Below are 27,949 nucleotides of genomic sequence, written 5' to 3' on the forward strand. Positions count from 1 at the left end.
TAACCATGTAATATAACATAACTAGTCAAGCACTTGTCTGTTCACGCACTAATGACCCCTACGCCTGGTCTCCATGCATTCCCCGGTTCTTATATAACCGCATGGGAATTCGGACACACTCCGGACCGTCAGGTCCCGAGGCTGAAGCGAAAAGGTCGGCCATGACAAACGATCTACAATCCGGCTAGAAGGCATTATAAATGTCAATTAAATTACATAGTCATCCTGACTGATTGTATTCCTCTTCAATACCATCTAACGGGCTGTCTAATTTACAGTCCTACTGGGAATACTTTGCGGCCAATTCTACTTGGCCGTATACTAAGCTTACAGGGATCTCCTTCCCATCGGGCCCCACAGGACCGACTCGGCCATGTGGTTGGGGTCAGCCTTTGTGTACCGAGTCTTCACCATGGCCCAGGCCTCCCTAGCGCCTTGATGGCAGGCCGATATCTTCCACAATCGGAAGCGCCGCCGTGCTCCCTTTAGCTTCTCCGCAAGCTCTCCAAGACCTTCGGGCATGGAGATGGATGGCCACAAGGCCTGGGCGATGCCTTGCATCGCCTGCCGAACTCGCTTGAGCAGTTGCGAGAGCTCAGGAAGAAGGTCACCCGTCGAACCGGGCATCTCCTCTGCAGGACGACCTGTTAGCACACCTACAAACATTACTCTATTAGTCGACTTCCCCGCCGGACTTCTTTTCAAAGGTTCGATCAAGCACTTACTAAATATGCCGCGCCGAAGCCGTTGATTCTCCTTAACAGAGTCTGACAGCTGGGCACGAACAACTTTCAGGTCGACGCCCAGCTTGGTGTTGGCATCTTGGAGATCGTTCTTCTCCCGCCTCACCTTTGTCAGCACCTTCTCACCAGCCTTCAGCTGGCGTAGGAGGTGTTGCCTTTCCGGATTCAATCCGGCGCCATCTGCAATTTCATTTGTCAGATTCGCACCCATGCTGTGCTTCGCAAAATACTTATCTTTCGAAGTGTATATTACCAGAGGGGGTCTCCTTGGGCTCCCCTGCTGCGGCTAGTGCGGCCTCAAGTTGGGCTTTGCACTCTTCCAGCTCCTGGGACAGTAGGGAATTCTTTTGTGTAAGAACCTGCATAATAAATGATCCTTAAATCAGTTATTCTAACTGTTTCAAGTCTCGGGGGCTACTGGTATATATATATAATTACCAAAATTTTCTTACCCGTATGTCTTTTACATATTGCTCCGTGGCTCTGGCTAGACCATTTTGAGCGGCACGGAGGTACGCATCTCCCGAATTGAAGGCATCTAATGCCTCTTGGGAGAAACAAGCGTCGCGAAGAATTGTCCGGCGACGCCTGTGGTTCATGGCACTCTCCACCTCAGAGTTGGTGGCAGACAACCTGTCCACACCCTCCGTCGGAGGAGCGTCCGATGCGCGCCTTGTGCTCGCCTCCGCCTCCGGACCAGGCTTTGGAGCCTGGCTGGTGGAGGCGCGATTGGCAGCCTTTCCGGATATAGTCCGGCGAGGTTTCTTTGTCCTGAAGAGATCACGAGTGTTAATATGCCTTGAAGGTATAACACCTGGGATAAGGGGGCGCGCCATACCTTTGCGCTGACGCCTCGGTCCGGACTGCACCTCTTTTCTGCCCACGGGGCCCTGCGGCCCCTCATTGGCTTGTCACCGCAGGTTCGGCCTCCCGTCTCAAAAACCTCCCCTGCAAAGCTCGGTTGTAATCAGGAAACTGAAAACACGAGACGGTGGACTCCTATTCGGGGTATGGGGACTTCGTTCTCAGTTACTTCGGAGGCCGGGATTAGTCCTGGGTAATCGGCCGTAATGGCCACCAAGGCGTTGTCCTTGCTCAATTGATGGAACACTCCATCAATCAGCTCCACAGATAAGTCCGGATCCTCTTGAGAGGCCGGGTCGAGGGACCGTCCTAGGTCCTCGGGTTGTGGAGGAGGGCTGTTTATTTCTTTAACAGCCTGGCGCAGTTCCTGCGTTAAAGTCGTTAGACTGAATATTTAACAATGGGAATATAAAACGGATGGGCAAGTAAACCACTTACCCAGCTTGGGGGATTGTACATAGAAAATCCACCCTGTGGGTTGACACGGAGAAATTCCTCCTCTTCTCCCTTGTACAAAGCGGACAAGGTCTTTGTTAGGGCCGCAGCCGAATCCGGTCCCTTACGGCCGTAGCGGGTGGCGTCGTCCTCCCCATTGAAATCCCACATGGGGTGGCCTCTGTACTGTAGCGGCTGCACCCCTCGCATGATGCATGCGGCCATGACCCCGATCATGGTCAGTCCGGAATGAGCTAACAATCTTATCCGGCCCATCAGGTAACGGACGTCCTTGTCACTTTCCCTCTGAGGGCTCCGTGGATGCCAACTTAGGCGCTTCTTTAGTGGAGCACTGTCGAACTCAGGGAGGCCGATCCGGACAGGATCCGGCAGCGGGACGTCCTCTATGTAAAACCATTCCGAAGGCCAGTCCTCGGACGTCATCTTTGGGGTTCCGGATAGATATCCGGTCCCGGCGATGCGCCACACTTCGGCTCCGCCCACTCGATATATTGACCCCTTCTGAGAACGGGGCACAAAGCAGAATAGCTCTTTCCATAGCCCGAAATGAGCCTCAACACCCAAAAACAGCTCGCAGAGGGCTATGAAGCCCGCGATATGCAATACGGAGGCAGGCGTGAGATTGTGTAGCTGGAGGCCATAGAACTCCAGGAGCCCCCAGAGAAACGGATGGATTGGAAATCCGAGCCCTCTTATTAAATAAGGGACGAGGCATACCCGCTCTCCTTTGGAGGGATTAGGGGCACTCTCAACTTGCTCTCCGCCATTATAGATGGCAAGACCGGCTCGAACCGGGACCATATAGGCCGGGGGGGAGAAATCCCTTGGTCTGGAGCATCACTAGCTCGCTATGCGGGATGGAGCCTCTCTCCCAATATCTAGGCTGAGGGCTGGAAGGGCGAAAGGAGGAGTTGCGACGGCTGGCCATGGTGGTATGGACCTTTGTCGGATGCGCTCTGATGAACACTCGCGAAGGGGAGAAGGTGTGGTTTGGATCTAAATCCTCGTCCCCTTAAATGGGCGGCTCATTTACGCGGCTAGGGGTGTGGATGTAAAAACACTCAGACTTTTCATATTCGTTTGACACGTGGGAGACGGCCATTATTGGGCGTAGAAGCCGAGGAGCGCAACATTTACAAGAAACCAGACTTTATTCAACAGGTACACGGAATTTGGAGGAGAACCCGCCTTGTAATGCCGAAGATAATCTGCGCGTCAGACTCATCGTCATTGAAGCCTGGTTCGGGGGCTACTGAGGGAGTCCTGGATTAGGGGGTGTCCGGATGGCCGGACTATACCTTCAGCCAGACTCCTGGACTATGAAGATACAAGATTGAAGACTTCATCCCGTGTCCGGAAGGGACTTTCCTTGGCGTGGAAGGCAATCTTGGCGATACGGATATGTAGATCTCTTACCATTGTAACCAACTTTGTGTAATCCGAACCCTCTCCGGTGTCTATATAAACCGGAGGGTTTTAGTCCGTAGGATGACATACAAAACAACAATCATACCATAGGCTAGCTTCTAGGGTTTAGCCTCTCCGATCTCATGGTAGATCTACTCTTGTACTACCCATATCATCAATATTAATCAAGCAGGACGTAGGGTTTTACCTCCATCAAGAGGGCCCGAACCTGGGTAAAACTTCGTGTCCCTTGCGTCCTGTTACCATCTGGCCTAGACGCACAGTTCGGGACCCCCTACCCGAGATCCGCCGGTTTTGACACCGACAATGGCATTTTACTATAGAGATCTAAAGGCCTAGGGACCAAAGGCGGATTAGGGCCCGTAGAATAAACCGCCATATGGTGTGTAACTTGTGATGTAAGATAGGAAAGGGTAGAAACCGAGCCGGACACGTTTATGAGTCGGCCGGGATTCTGCAAACCACCGGGCGTCAACCTGTATATATAAAGGGACGACCCGGCGGTGGTTCAAGGACAGAAAAAACAACAACTCGAGAGCCAGGCAAAGCTTATTCGCTCCCTGGTCATCGAAACCCTAGAAATCCCATCACAACTGGAGTAGGATTTTACCTTCACCGCAAGGGGCCGAACCAGTATAACTCCTTGTGTCCTTTGTCCGCTTTAACCCCTTTAAGCTAACTACGTTGCAATGGATCCATGACTAAGTCCTCACACTAGGACATCTACCGTGACAAAACCACGACAATGCCCATACCCGATACTCAGTTCTCCTTTGCTGGTAGTGATGGAGTTGTTGATGGCGTAGTCTTGTCGTCCAACATCGAGCGTAGGAGGTGCTCCAACGTACAAACAATGCCCTTAAGTGCGGTGATATGCTCTTGCAACAGAATATTTTCACGAGTTAGATACTTGTTCTGCACCTGAACTATTTCAATCATCTTGAAAGCATCAGTTTCAGTAGGGGTAAGAAGATTGTAATGAGGTTGAAGGATGTCTTCTTCTTCTGCTGGCGGAGCTTGATCCTCCGTGGCCTTATTGATCCTATCATCCTTGTTGATCTCCCCGGGTTCTTTTCTCTTCAGATCTATCTTCATTAGCCAAGCATCATCGCCCTCATTGTTGGAGGAGGGAGACGACATGATGCCTGGCCTTGACAATTCTGGCAGAAAACAGCTTGAAACAAAAGCAGAGGATATTTGTGTTGTATGGTGGTCAAAACCTTCAGGAGGTTATATAATGAATTTTTACCGACCAAAAGAAGTATCGTGCAAGAAAACAGAGTCTGGAGGGCACACGAGGTGCCCACGAGGGCGCGCCCAGGGGGGTAAGGTGCGCTCTCCACCCTCGTGGACGCCTTGTGTCCTTCCCGGACTACTTCTTATTTTCCTATTTTCTTAAATATTCCAAAACGGAGAAAAAATGCTATTAGAACTATTTTGGAGTCGGTTTACTTACCGTACCACATGCCTATTCCTTTTTGGAGTATGAAACGTTCTGGAAGGTGTCCCTTATGTACTCCTCCGGGATTACGGTTTCAATAACATTGGTTTCAACATTTATGGGATTACCAGAGATATAATGGTTGATTCTTTGACCGTTCACCACCTTCGGGTTTGTGCCTTCGAAGTTGTTGATTTTTATAGCACCGGAACGATATACCTCCTCGATAACGTAAGGACCCTCCCATTTAGAGAGGAGTTTTCTTGTAAAAAATCTTAAACGAGAGTTGTATAGCAAAACATAACCACCTACATTAAACTCACATTTTTGTATCCTTCTGTCATGCCATCTTTTAACTTTTTCTTTAAATAGTTTGGCATTCTCATAGGCCTGGGTTCTCCACTCATCAAGTGAGCTAATGTCAAATAGTCTCTTCTCACCGGGAAGTTTGAAATCATAATTGATCTCTTTAATGGACCAATATGCCTTATGTTCTAGTTCGAGAGGTAAGTGACATGCTTTTCCATGAACCATCTTATACGGAGACGTACCCATAGGATTTTTATATGCAGTTCTATAGGCCCATAATGCATCATCAAGTTTCTTGGACCAATTCTTTCTAGACCTATTAACAGTCTTTTGCAAAATTAATTTAAGCTCTCTATTACTCAGTTCTACTTGACCACTAGACTGTGGGTGGTATGGAGATGCAATTCTATGATTAACGTCATACTTAGCAAGCATCTTACGAAAAGCACCATGAATAAAATGTGAACCACCATCAGTCATTAAATATCTAGGGACTCCAAACCTCAGAAAAATAACTTCTTTAACCATCTTAATAGAGGTGCTGTGATCAGCACTACTAGTTGGAATAGCTTCTACCCACTTAGTGATGTAATCAACAACAACTAAAATATGTGTATACCCATTAGAGGAAGGAAACAGTCCCATATAATCAAAGCCCCAAACATCAAATGGTTCAATAACAAGTGAATATTTCATAGGCATTTCTTGACGTCTACTAATATTACCAATTCATTGACATTCATCACAAGACAAAACAAACTTACGGGCATCCTTGAAGAGAGTAGGCCAATAAAAACCGGATTGCAATACCTTATGTGCAGTTCTATCTCCAGCGTGCTGTCCCCCATAAGCCTCAGAGTGACACTTGCATAGGATCTATTCCTGTTCATGCTCAGTTACACAACGTCTAATAACACCATCTACTCCTTCTTTATAAAGGTGTGGGTCATCCTAGAAGTAATGTCTTAAGTCATAGAAAAATGTTTTCTTTTGCTGGTATGTGAAACTAGGTGGTATAAATTTAGCAACAATGTAATTAGCATAATCAACATACCATGGAGCAGTATGAGAAGCATTTATGACAGCTAATTGTTCATCAGGAAAGCTATCATCTATAGGTAGTGGGTCATCAAGAACATTTTCTAACCTAGACAAGTTGTCTGCAATGGGGTTCTCAGCTCCCTTTCTATCAATAATATGTAAATCAAATTCTTGTAGTAGGAGAACCCATATAATGAGTCTACATTTAGCATCTTTCTTTTCCATAAGATATTTAATAGCAGCATGATCAGTGTGAACAGTTACTTTAGAATCGATAATATAAGGTTTGAACTTATCACAAGCAAATACAACTGCTAAAAATTCTTTTTTAGTAGTAGCATAATTTCTCTGGGCACTGTCTAGAGTTTTACTAGCATATTGGATAACATTTAATTTCTTATCAACTCTTTGTCCTAGAACAACACCTACAGCATAATCACTAGCATCACACATAATTTCAAAGGGTAAATTCCAATCATGTGGCTGAACAATAGGTGCAGAAATCAAGGCTTTCTTAAGTATTTCAAATGCTTCTACACAATCATCATCAAAGACAAAAGGAACATCTTTTTGTAAAATATTAGTCAGAGGCCTAGAAATTTTTGAGAAGTCTTTAATGAACCTCCTATTAAAACCGGCATGACCAAGGAAACTTCTTATACCTTTAATGTCCTTAGGACACTGCATCTTTTCAATAGCATCAACTTTAGCTTTATCAACTTCAATACCTCTTTCAGAAACTTTATGCCCCAAGACAATACCTTCATTAACCATAAAGTGGCACTTCTCCCAATTCAATACAAGATTAGTTTCTTCACATCTTTGCAAAACTCGATCGAGGTTGCTTAAGCAATCATCAAAAGAAGTTCCGTAAACGGAGAAATCATCCATGAAAACCTCAACAATCTTTTCACAAAAGTCAGAGAATATAGCAGTCATACATCTTTGAAAGGTAGCAGGTGCATTACATAAATAGATAGGCATACGTCTATAAGCACAGGTACCGAAAGGGCAAGTAAAAGTGGTCCTTTCTTGATCCTCTTTTGACACAGGTATTTGAGAGAAACCAGAATAACCATCTAGAAAGCAAAAATGTGTATGTTTGGATAATCTTTATAGCATTTGATCAATCAAAGGTAAAGGGTAATGATCTTTTCTAGTAGATATATTCAATTTGCAGAAATCAATTACCATTCTATAACCTGTAACAATTCTTTGTGGGATCAATTCATCTTTATCATTAGGAACAACAGTAATACCTCTCTTCTTAGGGACACAATGGACAAGACTTACCCACTGACTATCAACAACATGATAAATTATACCTACCTCCAGAAGCTTTAGTATTTCGTTTCTTACCACTTCTTTCATCTTAGGATTTAGCCGCCATTGGTGATCAACAACCGGTTTAGCATCTTTCTCCAATTTTATTTTGTGCTAGCATAGAGTGGGACTAATGCCCTTAAGATCATCAAGAGTATATCCAATAGTAGCACGGTGCTTTTTCTGAGTTTTCCATAATCTCACTTCTTCCTGCACTGAAAGGTTAGCACTAATAATGACATGATATCTCTTCTTCTCATCAAGATAAGCATATCTAAGAGTATCAGGTAATGGTTTAAGCTCAAACATGGGTTCACCCTTGGGTGGAGGAGGATCCCATAGAATTTCAACAGGCAAGTTGTGTTTTAAAATAGGTCGCTGCTTAAAGAATACTTCATCTATTTCCCTTCTTTGATTCATAAACATATCATTTTCATGGTCTAGCAAATATTGTTCTAAAGGATCGTTAGGAGGCACGGCAATAGAAGCAAGAACAATAATTTCATCTTTACGAGGCAATTCTTTATCATGGGGTTGTCTACGCAATTTAGCAAAATTAAAATCATGAGATATATCCCCTAAACTAATAATGACAACATCCTTTTTGCAATCTATCTTAGCATTAACAGTATTCAAGAAGGGTCTACCAAATATAATGGGACAAAAGTCATCTTGTGGGGAACCAAGAACAAGAAAATCAGTAGGATATTTAACTTTCCCACACAAGACTTCAACATCTCTAACAATCCCCACTGGTGAAATAGTATCTCTATTGGCAAGCTTAATAGCAACATCAATATCTTCTATCTCAGGAGGTGCAATATCATGCATAATTTCTTTGTATAAGGAATGAGGTATTGCACCCGCACTAGCACCCATATCACATAAGCCATGATAACAATGATCTCCTATTTTAACAAAAATAACAGGCATGCCTACAACTGGTCTATGTTTATTTTTAGTATCGGGTCTAGCAATTCAAGCAGCTTAATCACAGAAGTAAGTAACATGCCCATCAATATTATCGACCAAGAGATCTTTAACCATAGCAATACTAGGTTCAATTTTAATTTGCTCAAGGGGTGTAGGTTTTCTAGTATTACTCTTACGAACCACAGATGAAGCTTTAGCATGATCCTTTATTCTAGAAGGGAAAGGTGGTTTCTCAATATAAGCGGTAGGAACAACAGGATCAAAATTATAAGTGATAGTCCTTTCTTCAACTTTAATAGGTTCAACTACTTTTACTTCAATGGGAGGATGATATTTAAGCCACTTCTCCTTAGGGAGATCAACATGAGTAGCAAATGATTCACAGAAAGAAGCTACTATCTCATATTCAAGTCCATATTTAGTGCTAAATTCACGAAAAGCATCAATATCCATAAAAGATTTAACACAATCAAACTTAGGTGTTATACCTGACTCCTTACCTTCGTTGAGTTCCCAATCTTCAGAGTTGTGTTTAATTCTTTCCAATAAATCCCATATGAATTAATAGTCTTCATCATAAAAGAACCAGTACGAGAAGTATCAAGCATGGAGCGATTATTCAGAGAAAGCCGAGCATAAAAATTTTCAATAATAATTTCTCTTGAGAGCTCATGATTGGGGCATGAATATAACATTGAATTAAGCCTCCCCCAAGCTTGAGCGATGCTTTCTCCTTTGCGAGGCCAAAAATTATGTATATAATTACGATCATGATGAACCAGATGCATAGGATAAAACTTCTGATGAAATTCCAATTTCAATCGGTTGTAGTTCCATGATCCAATATCATCACATAGCATAAACCATGTCAATTCCTTTCCCTTGAAAGATAAAGGGAATACCTTCTTCTTGATAACATCCTCGGGCATACCTGCAAGCTTAAATAATCCACAAACTTCATCCACACATATTAGGTGCAAATCAGGATGTAATGTTCCATCTCCTGTAAAAGGATTAGCTAGCAGTTTCTGTATCATACCCGAAGGAATTTCAAAGTAAACATTTTCAGTAGGTTCAGTAGGTTGAGGAGCAACTCTTTGCTCTACTGGTCGGGGTGAAGATACCCCGAACAAGCCCCATAAAGGATTACTTTCCATAGTAACAACTGACAGTAAATTTCAGCACACTATATAAATTTTTCCTTACCAAAGGCACTTCAATCCCCGGAAACGGTGCCAGAAAAGAGTCTTGATGACCCACAAGTATAGGGTATCTATCGTAGTCCTTTCGATAAGTAAGAGTGTCGAACCCAATGAGGAGCAGAAGGATATGATAAGAAGTTTTCAGTAAGGTATTCTCTGCAAGCACTGAAATTATCGGTAATAGATAGTTTTGTGATAAGGTAATTCGTAATGGGTAACAAGTAACAAAAGTAAACAAGGTGCAGAAAGGTGGTCCAATCCTTTTTGTAGCAAATTACAAGCATGGACAAACTCTTATATAAAGGAAAACGCTCCCGAGGACACATGGGAATTATCATCAAGCTAGTTTTCATCATGCTCATCTGATTCGTGTTCGTTACTATGATAATTTGGTATGTGGGTGGACCGGTGCTTGGGTACTGCCCTTACATGGACAAGCATCCCACTTATGATTAACCCCTCTTGCAAGCATCTGCAACTACAAAAAAAGTATTAAGGTAAACCTAACCATAGCATGAAACATGTGGATCCAAATCAGCCCCTTACGAAGCAACGCATAAACTAGGGTTTAAGCTTCTGTCACTCTAGCAACCCATCATCTACTTATTACTTCCCAATGCCTTCCCCTAGGCCCAAATAATGGTGAAGTGTCATGTAGTCGACATTCACATAACACCACTAGAGGAAAGACAACATACATCTCATCAAAATATCGAACGAATACCAAATTCACATGACTACTTATAGTTATAGCAAGACTTCTCCCATGTCCTCAGGAACAAAAGTAACTACTCACAAATCATATTCATGTTCATAATCAGAGGGGTATTGATATGCATAAAGGATCTGAACATATGATCTTTCACCGAATAAACCGACTAGCATCAACTACAAGGAGTAATCAACACTACTAGCAACCCACAGGTACCAATCTGAGGTTTTGAGACAAAGATCGGATACAAGAGATGAACTAGGGTTTGAGAGGAGATGGTGCTGGTGAAGATGTTGATGGAGATTGAACCCCTCCCGGTGAGAGGATTAATGGTGATGACGATGGTGACGATTTCCCCCTCCCGGAGGGATGTTTCCCTCGCAGGACAGCTCCGTCGGAGCCCTAGATCGGTTCCGCCTCGAGACGGCAGCGCTTCATCCCGAAAGCTTCCTCTTTATTTTTTCTAGGGCGAAAGACTTCATATAGCAAAAGATGGGCACCGGAGGCCTGCCAGGGGGCCCACGAGGCAGGGGGCGTGCCCCCCCACCCTCGTGGACGGTGGGTGGCCTCCCTCTGGTGCTTTCTTCGCCCAATATTTTTATATATTCCAAAACTGACTTCCTGGAGTTTCAGGACTTTTGGAGTTGTGCAGAATAGGTCTATAATATTTGCTCCTTTTCCAGCCCAGAATTCCAGTTGCCAGCATTCTCCCTCTTCATGTAAACCATGTAAAATAAGAGAGAAAAGGCATAAGTATTGTGACATAATGTGTAATAACAGTCCATAATGCAATAAATATCGATATAAAAATATGATGCAAAATGGAAATATCAAGAGTCATATATTGGTAGCACTATTTTGACCTTCATATGCAATGGTCTTAGATTTTATTAACCATTCTCTAACCCGTTTACCTTGTCGATCTCATAGCACACGATCTATATAGCTAACTCGACTGCGATCTTTGACATTATTGCACACGGTTGGTTTCTTCAATCGTGTGCCCTATAGAGCGCAGAATTAATAATCGCACTCGAGTGTCCATCATCGCCCTTCTGTGTAACTTTGACATCATCACCACGGGTAAACTTATGACCAAAGTCTTTCCACACACTTCATTTTTACAAAGCTTTTTGCCAATAAACGCCCACGATTTGTTCCTCTTCTAGCCGACGTGTGGCCAAACTAGTTGGGAGGGAAGCTTGCGCGATAAACTGTGCAGTAAACTGCGCGGTAGCGCGGGAATAGGCTCACCGATGATACATTTGGCGCCTCTTCAAGCCCATGCGTGGTCAAACAGAACACGTGCGGTGCGGTGTTGTCAAGCGTGCACTAGAATCTTCTGCTATGAACGTCGTGACAAGACATGACGATTACAGGTCGGCCGGCCCCCATTTATTACAGTGGCCATTTAACCCTTGTGTCTCTTCAACCTTTCGTTCGCGACCCACCATTGCAAGAAGCACACCCACCATGACAAATTCTTAGAGGGTATCTTGCGCAGCTCCAATGGCGCTCCAAGCGGTTGCCCATAACGAGTAGTGATGTCTTCTTGAACTACGTCGGTATTTGCTCAAAGAGGAAGGGATGATGCAACACAACTACAGTAGGTATTTCCCTCCATGATGAGACCAAGGTTATCGAACCAGTAGGAGAACCAAGCAACACTACGTAAACAACACCTGCACACAAATAACAAATACTCGCAACCCGACGTGTTAAAGGGGTTGTCAATCCCTTTCGGGTAACGGCGTCAGAAATTGACAAACGGACGCGAGTAAGTTGTAATAATAGATAGATAAAACGCCAAATAAAATAAAGTGCAGCAAGGTATTTTTGTATTTTTGGTTTAGTAGATATAAAAATAAAAGTAAATAAAAGTAGATCACAAAGGCAAATATATTAAAGAAGAGACCCACGGGCCGTAGATTTCACTAGTGGCTTCTCTTGAGAAAAATAGCAAACGGTGGGTAAACAAGTTACTGTTGAGCAATTGACAGAACTTCAAATAATCGTGACTATATCCAGGGAATGATCATTACGTAGGCAACACGTGCAAGATTAGTAGAACGACTCCTGCCTGCATCTACTACTATTACTTCACACATCGACCGTTAACCAGCATGCATCTAGTGTATTAAGTTCATGGAGAAATGGAGTAATGCAATAAGAACGATGACATGATGTAGACAAGAGCTATTTATGTAGAAATAGACCCCATCTTGTTATCCTTAATGGCAATGATACATACGTGTCGGTTCCCCTTCTGTCACTGGGATCAAGCACCGTAAGATCGAACCCATCACAAAGCACCTCTTCCCATTGCAAGATAAGTAGATCAAGTTGGCTAAACAAAACCCAAATATCGGAGAAGAAATATGAGGCTATAAGCAATCATGCATATAAGAGATCAAAGAAGACTCAAATAACTTTCATGGATAAAAAGATAGATCTGATCATAAACTCAAAGTTCATCCGATCACAACAAACACACCGCAAAAATAGTTACATCATACGGCTCTCCAAGAGACCATTGTATTGAGAATCAAACGAGAGAGAGGAAGCCATCTAGATACTAACTACGGACCCGTAGGTCTAAAAAGAACTACTCAAGCATCATCGGAGAGGCACCAATGGACATGATGCACCCCCTCCGAGATGGTGTCTAGATTGGATCTGGTGGCACTACAAGAAATATGTCAACTAGTGACCTCCTCTTAGTGACCCTAGCTGAATTGGTCGTAAATCCACGGCCATTTCGCTTGGAAGGGCTCAAACCCTGAAATTGCTTACACCAAATGGTCACAAAGCAGACAAGAGGCACCAATGACCTTATTTCTACCTGATTACGACCAATATAAATGGTCATGAGGTTGTGAACGTGGATGCATTGGTACTTATTTCTATGACTAGGCGCCACCTCATCAGTTTTGCCTATGTGTCATGTCCATGTGTCAATTTTTGCCCTACGTTGTGAAGCAATCTATATTTCTGTCATTCCCAAAATTCCCAAAAAAAATTGGCATTCTTTACTATCCAAATCATTGCCTCATGACAATATTCAACTCCATTTGCCTGGTAAATCTTCCTCGGCAAATTTTCAAAGTTTTTGTTCAACTCGAACTGTTGTGAAGGAAGTACTAGCTAGGCATATGCTAATGAGCTGAATTTTTGCCACATCTTCTATATTCCCAAATCATTGCTCTCCACAAAATTTGAGCCCCATCTAATAATACATGTGAGTGTGGCTTCAACATTCATATTTCTGTCCAGTGTGGTACATTGCAAAGCAAGTGACACCTAGGATCCTCCATTTGAGCTTCAAATTTTCCAATATAGTGTTCTTAGTAGATGATCATCCTCGGCCAAAACTCAGGCCCATTGGCCATGTGCATTTCCTGTACCACTAATCACACACTTGGGGTGCTAATTCATGTTTGAGCATTGTTCGGTCTCCTCGTGAGATTCTTCGGTTGTTATTTTCTTCCAAGCATCTACCTGGGGAGTGCCAAACCTACTAGACATGCCTAGGCTTCCCAGAACGCATGGCAACACCACAGTCACGCAGTGACCACACGGCGGGCATGCGAGTCTACGCGCTTTGGAGTTGGGGCCCTGGGCCACCGTCCAAACCTCAACGTATCACCACCAAACCATGTATTTATGCTTAAATATATACTTATGTACCTAGAAATGATTTTTGGAAAAAATAAATAGCAAACTATGAGGCAGCTACAGTTCAAATTTGACCCGCTTCCTACTAAATCGGCGGGAATTTGTCTTTTTCACCAGAGATGGATCAAAGCTTTTGACACCCAACCATTTTTTCAATTGTGCATTAAACATGGCCTAGTATTTTAGAAAAATGATTTGGTCCAATTTTGCAACAAATATATGGTAGTTCCTTCACACAAAAAACTCATTTCGGGCACTCAAAAAATAGAAAATGATTTTTCCATGCAAAGAAAATGAAAAATGCCTTAGGCAACATTGTTCGGAATTCCAAGATGCACCCTTGTGCACAATATGAGATCATTTGAACAAACTATGCCATGAATGTGGCCATAAGATTGATCATTTGGCTTGAAAGCCATGAATCTTCACGCATGATAGCTCATTTCTGAGAACACTTTTTAAAAATAATTGCCGTGTTACAAGTTTATTATTTTTCCTGGAAACTTGGTCACATGTGATGACACAATGCGAAGGTTTTCCATTTTTTTAATTTTTTTTTGATTTTTTTATGCCCGTTTCAAAATGCGGGCAAAACGACGGGCTTGACCGTTCCTAGCTAGTTGTTGAATCTTGGAAACCTTTTGTTGTTTATCTGATTAAATAGATAGTTATGTACCTAGAAATGATTTTTGGAAAAAATAAAGAGCAAACTATGAGGCAGCTACAGATCAAATTTGACCCGCTTCCTGCTGAATCGGCGGGAATTTGTCTTTTTCACTAGAGATGGATCAAAGCTTTTGACACCCAACCATTTTGTCAATTGTGCATTAAACATGGCCTAGTATTTTATAAAAATGATTTGGTCCAATTTTGCAACAAATATATGGTAGTTCCTTCACAAAAAACTCATTTCGGGCACTCGAAAAATAGAAAATGAATTTTCCGTGCAAAGAAAATGAAAACTCCCTTAGGAAACATTGTTTGGAATTACAAGATGCACTCTTGTGCACAATATGAGATCATTTGAACAAACTATGCCATGAATGTGGCCATAAGATTGATCATTTGGCTTGAAAGCCATGAATCTTCACGCATGATAGCTCATTTCTGAGAACACTTTTTAAAAATAATTGCCGTGTTACAAGTTTATTATTTTTCCTGGAAACTTGGTCACATGTGATGACACAATGCGAAGGTTTTCCATTTTTTTAATTTTTTTTTAATTTTTTTATGCCCGTTTCAAAATGCGGGCAAAACGACGGGCTTGACCGTTCCTAGCTAGTTGTTGAATCTTGGAAACCTTTTGTTGTTTATCTGATTAAATAGATAGTTATGTACCTAGAAATGATTTTTGGAAAAAATAAAGAGCAAACTATGAGGCAGCTACAGATCAAATTTGACCCGCTTCCTGCTGAATCGGCGGGAATTTGTCTTTTTCACTAGAGATGGATCAAAGCTTTTGACACCCAACCATTTTGTCAATTGTGCATTAAACATGGCCTAGTATTTTATAAAAATGATTTGGTCCAATTTTGCAACAAATATATGGTAGTTCCTTCACAAAAAACTCATTTCGGGCACTCGAAAAATAGAAAATGAATTTTCCGTGCAAAGAAAATGAAAACTCCCTTAGGAAACATTGTTTGGAATTACAAGATGCACTCTTGTGCACAATATGAGATCATTTGAACAAACTATGCCATGAATGTGGCCATAAGATTGATCATTTGGCTTGAAATCCATGAATCTTCACGCATGATAGCTCATTTCTGAGAACACTTTTTTTAAATAATTGCCGTATTTCAAAATTATTATTTTTCCTGGAAACTTGGTCACATATGATGACACAATGCGAAGGTTTTCCAAATTTTTAATTTTTTTAATTTTTTATGCCCGTTTCAAAATGCGGGCAAAACGGCGGGCTTGACCGTTCCTAGCTAGTTGTTGAATCTTGGAAACCTTTTGATGTTTCTATGATAAAATAGATAGTTATGTACCTAGAAATGATTTTTTGAAAAAATAAAGAGCAAACTATGAGGCGGCTACAGTTCAAATTTGACCCGCTTCCTACTGAATCGATGGAAATTTGTCTTTTTCACCAGAGGTGAATCAAGGCTTTTGACACCCAACCATTTGGTCAATTGTGAATTAACTATGGCCTAGTATTTTAGAAAAATGATTCGGTCCAATTTTGCAACAAATATATGGTAGTTCCTTCACACAAAAAAACTCATTTCAGCCACTCGAAAAATAATTAAAAATAGATAGAAAGATCAGAAATGCATACGAATTGGTGATACCCCCCCACAGCCCAAACCCTAGATCAGATCCCCCCATCGCACCCCTCTCCCTGCTCCCAATCTCCCCGCCGCCGCCGCCTCCTCCCCGTACCCGCGCCCCTCCCGATCTCGGCGTCCTCTCCCACCCACCGCCGACCTCGCCATCCTCCTCACCCACCGCCGCCGACCGCGTCCCTCCCTCCCCGCATCTCCGGGCCTTGCAGCGCGCCGCCCCGATGCCAAGTCCCTCCTCGCCGTTCCTGCGCCGCCGCTGCTCCAATCCAACCCCGATTCGATTCCGGCCACCGCCACCCTCTCCTCTACTCTCCTCTATGGACCACTACGAGCGGCGATGCGCGGAGGGCGCTCGGGGGGAGGCAGTGGGGGGCTGCGGAACCCCTGCCTGACGATGCACTAGTCATGGGCATCGCTGCTGGTGCACGGCACCAAGCGCGTGGAGGGCCGCTCCTGGCCGTCGCCGGTCATCGGCTGCCCTGGATCCACGCCGCCTCCAAGGTGCCCGACCCCGACACCGTCGCCGCCATGGAGGACTTCTACCAGGAGATCTACGCCATCGACGGGGTCCACCACATCGACTTCCCACAGCACTACCCCGTCTCCTGCCTCCTCGGTCCGTATCCATCGTCTTCCTTGCTAGTTACCGCCGCCGCCGCTGTTCCTCTCAGCTTGCTGATGCCATTGCCGATTATTGCTTAGGATGCTTCGAGGTGGTCGGCTGCGTCCGGTCTGCTGGGAGGATGTGCCTCAATCAGTAAGACAACCTCATTCCTCTCCTATCCATGGCCTAGATTTCTACAGCTTGTCATGTCATGCCACTCAAAACATTGGTTAGGGCCTGTTTGGAATAGAGCCTTGTAAAACAGAGGAAAGCAAAAAAGTAGAGGAACATGATTAGCAGCTAGTGGCAAAACAGAGGAATAAAAACAATGGAAAGAAATGAAGGTCGCATGTTTGGTTATGCATGGAAACTTTTCCAGCGAGAGATATCTTACTAGAATATTTTATATGGCTTTGCGAGAATCCACATGTTAAACCCCCCAAGACCACCGATTGTATCTGTCAGTCGCAATTAGTATGCTGTCATTGGTTAGTTTCACATCCCACCTTGTCAAAACGCCGCTGATCATTGCATCCACCATATGCGCCTGAGACTTTGATGCCTGCTGTTTTTCTTCTTAAGTTGTCATTTAGTTCCTGATTGGTGATTTTAATCAGTAAATTGTTGGTCATACGAGTCAAGCTTGTGCTCAATGAAATGTTATATTTTGCTAAGCTTGTTATTTTCATACTAAATGAATGGTATTTTAGTAGGAGCAATATTATCTTATTGTGGATGACACCACCATCCTATCTACAACACTTGCTCTGGCAATTAGCAGAGAATGAATTAATTTGACAACTTCCAGCGGATGTTTATTATACTATTGAGTTGAATTCATGTACTGCTAGCTACAAGATTCTATAGTCTAGATACATGATGCAAAGTATGTTGTATTTACACACTTACATCCAACTGCAGTAGCGGCATGGGTGAGTTGAGGTGGGGGACAGAGAGGTTGTGTCATGCGGGTTCTGATCAAGCTTTAGCAGCACACTTTCTAGTGTTGATCTGAGCAAAGGATGATGCAAGGCTGCTCCTCCTTGTACTGCATGCCTTCATTGACTTGATTCTTTGACAGGGAGATATTTAAAGCCTTCACTTGTTCATTGTGTCATCTGCTGATTACTTTTTCTATTATTTTCTTGCAAAGCATGTAATGGTTTGGAGTAGTTGATCATGGCCTGATGGAACATTCATGTTGTTAGAATGTACATATATACACACACACACACACACACACACTATTACAGCAGCTTGTTGATCAAGCGCTTCTTTCTATCTAAATGTGTGCACAGAAGTTCAGTTACCTTCTAAAAAATTATTGGTGCACTATCTATCTATATATACACACTATTACAGCAGCTTGTTGATCAAGCGCTTCTTTCTATCTATATATATACACTATCTAAATTGTTTGCAACGGCATTATGCACATGAGGCAGGACTATACAAGTGAATTGTCACAGTAAGGTCCTTCCATGGATTTCATGTGGCTCCTTGAGTTGTAAGATGCAGCTCCAACATTGAATATATTTTGAATGTTTCCAAAGATACTCTCTGTTACGTTTACTTCAATATATACATGCATGTTACTGATAGAAGCTGGCTGCAGGAATCCGTATACATATATACTCTCTTGTACAGTACATTGCTAGATCACTCACTAGGCATTATGTAATACTACTAGGAGATATGGGTGAGGGACTAAAAGGATGATACGCTTCCATGAATTTATTTGTAAGAAGTTTTTCTTGGCTATGTACAAATCAGCCCAAATGAATTTATGTTCTTTTTTACTTCCAGAGTTATAGTGCACTCATAGTGTCATCACATTGCGTGTTCTTGCTGCATATACCTCTCTATTTGCTTAGGCAGACAACTACTTATGTAATATGCAAACAACAGCAACAGAGCTAGTGATGCTAATTCTACCTCTTGTTACAGAATCAGAATTCCTCTTGTTGCACAGGACAACTCCGTTTCCTCTTGTTATAGAATCAGAATTCCTCTGCTTCTTATGCTACTCTGCTAGAACTCTGCTTTTCTACTTGTCATATTGAATATACATGTTCTAAACATTATACAGTACTTTCGTTGTTAACTCCAAACAACTTGGGATCTTCTCTTCTGCATGCAGAAACTAGCTTACCAGTACACCGCCAAGGGGGCATGCCTTGCCCTGGTAGCAAAGAGGAGTGGAGCCTGTGGCAGGCCGCCAACCATGCCTTCGAGCTCGGCGCGCCGAACGTGATCATTCTCCCCGGGGACGTCGCATACCCCGACGACTACAACAGATTTGTTCAGGCCACAATCGACCACTACGGCCAATGTAAGTCAGCCCCTCTCCGTTACAACTAACCTGGTTTAACATATTTCTTCCACAAGCAGTCATTCATTTGGGTGTAAGATAGTTGACATTTACACTTGCATATGTTTGTCAGAATATTAATACTTTGCATGCTATGAGTAAAATGCTCTATTTTCTTTCATCACCTTCTTGTATGAATGATTATCTCATTTTAACTTGCTGGAGAATGAAAGCATTGTACTAGCTGAATTTGTCTTATCATTCTAAAGAAATTGTTTGTTTTTTGATTGGTTTGTTCATAATATATTGGCCCCAAAAGTTTTGATTCTTCTCTTCTGGTTCATGTAACAGGGCGACCGCGGAAGGCATGATGACAGTTCATATTGTCATTCTGTTAGTCCAGTGTAATGAAGGTCATGGCCTAGTCAAGTATGGTTGCCCATTGAGTCGTGCATATGTTTCATATGATTGGAGCAGGGGCCCAGTTTGTGCCAATTGTCACTGCATATGTTTAACAGTGATTCTACTTGTATAAGTGTTATTACACTAGTAGAATTTGTACCTGTGCGATGTCTGGAGCAGGATCCCAATATTTGTAGAGATTGTAACATTGATTGTCACTGTATACAGATTGATTCTGGTTGCTGTTACTTGAAGTATTCCTTATGTTTTATGTTTGTTGATTTAAATGTTGATTATTTATTTACTATCAAATCAAAATCAGAAGAAAAATGCATTGAAAAAAAGGGGCCCACTTACTAGAATTTGACCAATGGGACCCATCTAACTAGAGGATTTTTTTGAAAAAAGAAAAATAAAACTGTCTAGCCGAAAAGGCCATGGCCCAAAAATGAGAAGGCTTAATTTTTGGGCTTGGCCCATCTACCTGACCAAAATTAATATGAGAAAAAACAAATAGGCTGAATTGTTGGGCTCGGCCCATGTAAAACACCGAATCGGACCGGGCTGATTCTTGTGCCACATCAGCTTGCCACGCTGGATGCCTACGTGGTCTGGGGAGGTTGCTAGTGACCAAAAATTTGGTCATGGAACCAACGACCTTTTACATATCACAAAGAAGGTCACTAATTTCAGTTTAAGACCGCCAGCTTTTGACCTTCTGTTTTTGGTCACAAAAAGGTCGCAAATGAAAAACTATGACCTTTCAGCGGCCAATAGTGAGGGTCACAAGTTGACATATTTCTTGTAGTGTGGTTCTGGACTCTGCGGCGGCTGGAATTGATTTTCGTCAACTCCCCTGGGGTTTCTAGAATATTGGGGTATTTATAGAGAAAAGAGTCAGTTCGGGAGGCACCCAAGGTTGTGCTCCCCTCGGAGCACCCCCCAGGCGCTTCTCCGACCCACTGGATGTCTTCTGGTCCAAATATCCACAAAAAGTTTCGCTGCGTTTGGACTCCGTTTGGTATTGATTTCCTACGATGTAAAAAACATGTAGAAAAAAGCAACTAGCACTTGGCACTATGTCAATAGGTTAGTACCAAAAATGATATAAAATTACTATAAAATGGTTATAAAACATCCAAGAATGATAATATAACATCATGGAACAATAAAAAATTATAGATACGTTGGAGACGTATCAGCATGCCCAAGATTAATTCCTGCTCGTCCTCGAGTAGGTAAATGATAAAAACAGAATTTTTGATGTGGAATGCTGCCTAACATGTCATCTCATATTCTTTTCTTTGTAGCATGGAGATTTAGACTTTTATATTTTTCAAATCAATAGTCTAGTTTTGACATGAGACTTAAATACTCAAGCATATCAACAAGCAACCATGTCTTTCAAAATATCAATGCTAAAATAAGTTATCCCTAGTCCATCATGCTCAATCATTGATCCATTCATGAAACACACTCGCATATTAGCTACACCCAATGCTCAAGTACGATCATAGTGCCCCCTAGTTGGTGCTTTATAAGAGAAGATGGAGACTCAAATTAAAAATAAAAATTGCATAAAGTAAAATAAAGGCCCTTCCCAGAGGGAAGTAGGTAGAGGTGCCAGAGCTCAGAGTGAAAATTGAGAGATAAAAACATTTTGAGAGGCATACTTTTCCCACCAACAAAAACGACTTAGAGCTCCCAACACTTTCCATGCTAGATATATCATAGGCGGTTCCCAAATAGAAAATAAAGTTTATTCCTTTTTCAACCATACTTTCACTTTCCATGGCTAACCGTATCTACAGGTGCCTTCCATAACAACACTTTCTAGGGAATTTATTATTGGAAAACATATAGTAAATTCATGTTTCATTTTGGGACTGGGCATCCCTAATACCTTTGCCTTACTCTCGTGCAATGACAAGTGAATAAACATTCATCGTGAGAATAACACATCTAGCATGGAAAATATTGGCCACCCCCCACCGCCTCGCGAGCGGTACGAGCACACAAAAGAGAAATTTATTTTGAAAATTAGAGATGGCACATACAAATTTGCTTAGAATGACAAAAGAATACCTCATATAGGTAGATATAGTGAACTCATGTGGAAAAACTGGTTTAAAGGATTTTGGATGCACAAGTAGTGATCATACTTAGTGCAAAATGAAGGCTAGCAAAAGATTGAGAAGCGACCAACCAAGAAACGAATAATCTCATAAGCGAACATTAAGCATAATTAACACCGAATAATGCACCACAAGTAGGATCTAATTTCATTGCATAACTATTGACTTTCATGCTTGCATAGGGAATCACAAACCTTAACACCAATATTATTACCAAATCATAATTACTCATCAACATGACTCATATATCACATCATCATATCTCAAAACTATTACTAACAATCAAGTTTATTTTGTCCAATGATCTTAATAAAAGTTTTTATTATATCCTTCTTGGATATCTACCACTTTGGAACTGATTTTCATGTGTTGGTTTTGATAAGCTCAAACAAATATAAGTGAAGATCACGAGCATAATTTTTTTCTTTCTCTCAAATTAATTTAAGTGAATCAAGAGAGAATTTCTTGAAAATGTCACTAACTCTCAATTAAATCTAAGTGGAGCAAGAGAGCATTTCTTCAAAAATACTAAAGCACACCGTGATAAAAAAGATATAAGTGAAGCATTAGAGGAAATCCATAGCTCATAAAAATTTAAGTGAAGCATAGAGAGCAATTCTAACAAGTCATGGCATAATTTTGGTTCTCTCAAACAAGTGTGTCTAGCAAGGATTCACGACTTAAAACACCAAGAAAAACAAGCAAAGACTCAAATCATACAAGACGCTCCAAGCAAAACACATAGTATGTGACAAATAAAAATATAGCTTCTAGTAAAATACCGATGGTCGTTATAAGAAAGACGGGATGCCACACGGGGCATCCCCAAGCTTAGTTGCTTGCTTCTCTTTGGCTAATAGCTTGGGATGCCATGGTCATCCCCAAGCTTAGGCTCTTCTTACTCCTTATTCCTTCATCCATCGTAACATCACCCAAAACTTGAAAACTTCAATCACACAAAACTCAACAAAACCTTCGTGAGATCCGTTAGTATAAGAAAGCAAATCACTACTATAATTACTGTTGCAACCCATTCATATTTTATTCTTGCATTATATCTACTATATTCCAAATTTTCTATGGCAAAAACTCTTGAAATAAAACCATGGAATCATCAAAACAAGGGCACAATGCAAAGAAAACAGAATCTATCAAAAACAGAACAGTCTGTAGTAATCTGGATATCTCAAATACTTCTGTAACTCCAAAAATCCTGAAACATTAGGACAACCTAAGAAATTTGTATATTAATCTACTTAAAAAAGAATTGGCATTTTATCATGCTCTGGATAAAAATGAAAATTATTTTCATGAGCGTGAAAGTTTCTATTTTTCGGCAAGATCAAACAACTATCACCCAAGAAGATCTAAAGGCTTTACGTGGCACAAACACTAATTAAAACACACAAAACACAATCATAAAAGTAGCATAATTGTGCAAACACTCAAGAACAGAAAGCAAAAAGAAAAATAAATTTTATTCATTGGGTAGCCTCCCAACAAGCGCTATTGTTCCACGCCCCCTAGCTAGGCATAAGGCAGAGGATCTAAGTTTTGTCATCCTTCTCCAACTCTTTAATCAAACACTTAGAATTCTTCAAAAATTTAGCATAAAGTTTTTCAATGACAATACTCCTAGGAAAAAATTTAAAGAATTCATTTTTGCCCAAGGGATCTCTTATAACTTCAACAAAATCAGGGTGAATACCAATCATCTTAAGATCCTCTTTATTGTTATTACTAGAAGTTGCACCCCTATTCTTAGTAACTTGAGTAGTCTTGCCAATCTTTACGGCAGTTTTTTCAATAGTTTTAGCGGAAGCAAAATCCGTGCTTAAATTACTAAAGATTTCTTCCATTTTATCAATCCGGGACGGGCTTTCTTCAATTCGTTCATGAATTATGGTCCCCTTTTCTTTTAACAACTTAAAAACTTCTCCCGCTTTTGACCCAATCTTAGTAGAAAAATTATGCATCTTTTTATCCAAGTTTTCAATATGCTCTTCAGTAAGCATTTTCTTTTCAATATCATCTAATCTTTCCATGACATGCACAAGAGTCGAAGTTGTTTTATTAATCATAAGAGGTGGTGAGCCTACCAAATTTCCCATAGCATTAAAACCATCAAGAAAGGGACACATCAAGAAATTTCCATCGGTAATCATATCAAGGACGAATCAATACCAAGTGGTGATGCCTACATAAAAACAACGAAGAAGAACAACGGTAGATTGCTTACAGATAGATCTATTATGTGCATTGCAAATTCTATACCAAGCATCTTTTAAATTTTCTCCTCCCCTTTGTTTAAAGTTGAGAACCTCGTTCTCGGGGGTGCATGCAATAGAGGAAGAACTATCCATAATGACAATAATGGCAAACAAGATTGCACACAAAAACAGATCCGGCAAGAAAACGACGAACGAAAAAGAGGGCGAATAAAACGGCAAATTTTTGTGAAGTGGGGGTGTTGGGGATATAGCTATCAGCTATGACCCGCCCAGGAGGGGCCGGGTCAGCCCCAATGGCGGGTCACAAAGGAAGCCTAATAAACATTCACGACGATAGTTTATTAAAGATTATAGAAGGCCTAAGGCCTAGAGGCGGCTTAAGGCCCAATATTGTAAACCGCCGTATGTAAGGAAAGGCTTGTAAAGAAAGTCATGTAAAAGAAGTCACTGAGCCGGACACGTTTTATGAGCCGGCCGGGACTCTGTAGGCCACCAGGCCTCAACCCGTGTATATAAGGGGACGACCCAGTGGCGGCTTAGGGCAAGAAACAAGAGATCGATAACCAAGCCGGCGAACTAGCCTCTTGGTGTTCGAAACCCCAGCAATATTAACACAACTAGACATAGGCTTTTACCTTCATCGTAAGGGGTTGAACTAGTATAAAACCTCTCGTGTCCTTTGTCCCGATTAACCCCTTTAAGCTTCCTAGTTGTGATGGCCCTACGACTAAGTCCTTTTGCTAGGACATCTGCCATGACAATTCCATGACAGTTGGCGCCCACCGTGGGGCCAACGCACGGTGGATTTGAGTTCTTGAAGGGCAACTTCGAAGGTCTCAAGGGATACGTTGTGGGCCGGATGACCAAGAGTCGTCGCGGCAAGCTCTACATCGACGACGAAGGCTGGGGCCCCGAGGCCGGCTCAATAGAGTACGGGTACCGGGTCCCCTTCGGCGGGATTCATGTCTTCATTGGCCGGATCGGTGAATCGGGCCCTGAGCCGGACGTCTGCACCAACATCATCGAGACGGCTCAGCTCGCGAGGCCCGCCCAGGCCCGACCCGCTGTAAGGCGTGTTTTTGTGGGTTGCATCCATGGAGGTGAATACTCGGAGGAATCGGTGGATGGTGGTGAGACGACCATCTGTTCCAACGCTACATCATCAACAGGTGAGACAAATTCTTTGTATCAGCTGGAGGATGGCATGCTCGGGGGCTGTGCTGATGGCAGCAGTATTCCGGACCCCTTTGAGCTGCCGAATCGAGACGGAGTCTTCATGGCAAGCACTCAGCCCGGACAGAACTCTACAGCTGCAGCAGCAACAACCACCGGGTCGGCAGCGGCCGGGTCAGGAGACCCTGCGCGCCCCCCGGCACAGATACTAATGGATCTCACGGATAAGTTGACAGCTCTGTTGACTGTCGTGGTGGAGCCGGCGGATAAAGTTCAGCATGACGCGGAGGTTGCACGGGTACGCGAAGAGATGGTATAAGCCAAAGACAATTTAGCAGCAGAAGAAGTCAGGATGGCCGCGGAACGGGCGGCGTTGGACGCCCGTGCTCAGCAGCTTCAAGTAGAGACCTTCCGGTTGTCAGTGGATCTGAACGCGTCAAACGAAGTCATGAGGAGAAGGCATCAGAAAACTCAGTCACGTCTACCTCTGACGCTCGATCCTAGGAACCTTTTTAATATACTGGGGCCGGGACAAGTAACCTGCCGGAGGCAAATAGAATCGCGACGTCCGGAGCACCGGTTCAGCCGTAGACCGTGGAGCCGCCTCGCATATACACTGCTCCGCCTCATTATACGCCGACACCACCGGGTCACTTCTCCAATCCTTTGGAAAATCTCATTGCTGCGTCGGCTTGTTTGGCGACTCTCCCGATGGAAGGTGACTCCCCGACGGCAATCGAAACACGCAGGGTGAGAGAACTTCTTCAGACGGCTCTGGCGCAGCAGGACGCGTACTCTTACAGTCGAGACAGAATCCATTCAACACCTCGCCCGAGCCGAAGCCCAAGCTACAGTAGGCATATGGACTCAACTAATATGTCAAGCAATGCTCAACGCTGCAACCGGCCGCGTAGGCATGAGACGGTATAGGCTAGAGCCCTTAACTTAGCGGATCAGGAGAGGATCCGACAAGAAGTTGAGCGCGCGGTTCAACTAGCAGCAGAGCAGGCGGCTCATCAGATGTTTCCGGCTTATCCAGCAACCTCGGTTGAGGCAGGAGTGGCCACGAAAACCGGAGGTGACGGCCATACGTAATGAGCGCTTGCCAAAAGACTTCAAGGGGCCTCGTAAGGTGCCTAATTACACGGCTGACTTACAGCCTGGGGCCTGGATTGAGAGTTATGAGATGGCAATTGAGTTGTTGGAGGTCAATGACGCGGCAATGGCTAAGTATTTCACTATGATGTTGGATGGAACAGCTCGCACTTGGCTAAAAGGATTGCCCCCCAATTCCATCGGCTCATGGGCGGAGTTAAAAGCCCGGTTCATTCAGAACTTCAAGGACACATGCAAACAACCTATGTCAATCGTGGACCTGACTAATTGTAAACAAGAGGAAGGTGACTCCACAACCCATTGGGTGCGCCGGGTCAAGGAGATAATTCATTCATCTGATAAGATGGATGCCGGCTCGGCAGTCTTAATGTTGGAGAAAAATTTCCGTTTTGAACCTGTGAAGCAGAAGCTGGGGCGGCTTAAACGTGACTGCAATGACATGTGCCAGTTGATGGCGGCTCTCATCAAGTATGCTGATTCTGATAGTACTAAGGACCCTGTGTCTGATGAAGAAAAGACAGGGAAGGGAAAGAAGAACGGCAACGGCAAGTGTCACCAGCATAACCCGACAAATCAAGGAGGTAATAAATGTAAGGCTGACGAATTTGTGGCTAACACCAATGCGCAGGGAAACAATCAACGGCGCAAGGTTAGGCAACCCCCTCAGTCGGGCGGGTCAGGTCCCACCCTTGAGCAACTATTGAATGAACCTTGTCCAAGACACGGCACTCGGGAGAAGCCGGCCACCCATCTGTGGAAGGACTGTACAATCATGAAGGCGTTTAAAAATTCAAATGCATTTGATGGAAGTCACGGCCCTGGCGGCGGTTCAGGTGGAGGCAGCTTTCATGGCCCGGGCGCCGGCTCAGGTGGAGGCGGCTTTCACGGTCAGGGACATGTAGGTAACCAGGGAGGTTATAATCCACAACCCGACCAAGGTAATCAGCAGCAATCCGGATATCAGAGCAACCCAAAACAACCGAATATTGGGCAATATCTTGTATTTACCACTAGCTTGTGCAAGAGGGACCAGAAGCTTCACAAGAGGGCGGTCAATGCCGTTGAGCCGGCGATTCCGTGTTACTTACGGTGGTCAGAACAGCCTATTGTGTGGAGTAGAGAGGATCATCCTCCCCGGGTTGATAATCCGGGTCACATGGCCTTGGTAGTAGTGCCTCAGGTTGGTGGATATAAATTCACTAAAGTTATCATGGATGGAGGCAGTAGCATCAACATCCTCTACTATGAGAGATTTCATCGGATGGGGTTGACTGATAAGAGTCTTAAGCAATCCAACACTGTTTTTCATGGTGTGGTACCTGGCAAGTCGGCATACCCAGTTGGGAAGATTGAACTGGAAGTAGCCTTTGGGGATGAATATGATTCCAGAGCGGAGAAATTAACCTTTGAGGTGGTTAAGATCAAAAGCCCATATCATGCTTTGTTTGGACGGCCGGCTTACGCCAAGTTCATGGCTCGACCGTGTTATGTGTATCTGCAGCTCAAGATGCCGGGTTATAAGGGCACCATTACAGTACATGGAAGCCGGAAAATAG

At 43.1% G+C, this 27,949-nt stretch overlaps 1 protein-coding gene across 4 annotated transcripts in view; it reads left to right on the forward strand.

The window, feature by feature from the left end:
* Positions 1 to 16,434: 16,434 nt before the first annotated feature.
* LOC125543430 (uncharacterized) overlaps positions 16,435 to 27,949 on the forward strand; it is an 80,148-nt gene continuing 68,633 nt past the window's right edge. Inside the window, exons 1-5 of one of the 4 annotated variants that reach the window (XM_087546670.1) lie at positions 16,435 to 17,037; positions 17,124 to 17,178; positions 17,947 to 18,765; positions 19,166 to 19,357; positions 19,688 to 20,009. In XM_087546670.1, the coding sequence (XP_087402796.1) occupies positions 16,827 to 17,037; positions 17,124 to 17,178; positions 17,947 to 18,040 (360 nt within the window). In that variant the 5' untranslated portion in view covers positions 16,435 to 16,826 and the 3' untranslated portion in view covers positions 18,041 to 18,765; positions 19,166 to 19,357; positions 19,688 to 20,009. Of the gene's footprint in view, positions 17,038 to 17,123; positions 17,179 to 17,946; positions 19,358 to 19,687; positions 20,010 to 27,949 lie in introns of those variants that run through there. The other 3 variants (XM_087546669.1, XM_048706767.2, XM_087546671.1) reach the window with 3 other exon arrangements.

This window comes from Triticum urartu, chromosome 3A, assembly GCF_056163025.1.
Source record: "Triticum urartu cultivar PI428250 chromosome 3A, HENAU_Tu73, whole genome shotgun sequence".
Taxonomy (NCBI): domain Eukaryota; kingdom Viridiplantae; phylum Streptophyta; class Magnoliopsida; order Poales; family Poaceae; genus Triticum; species Triticum urartu.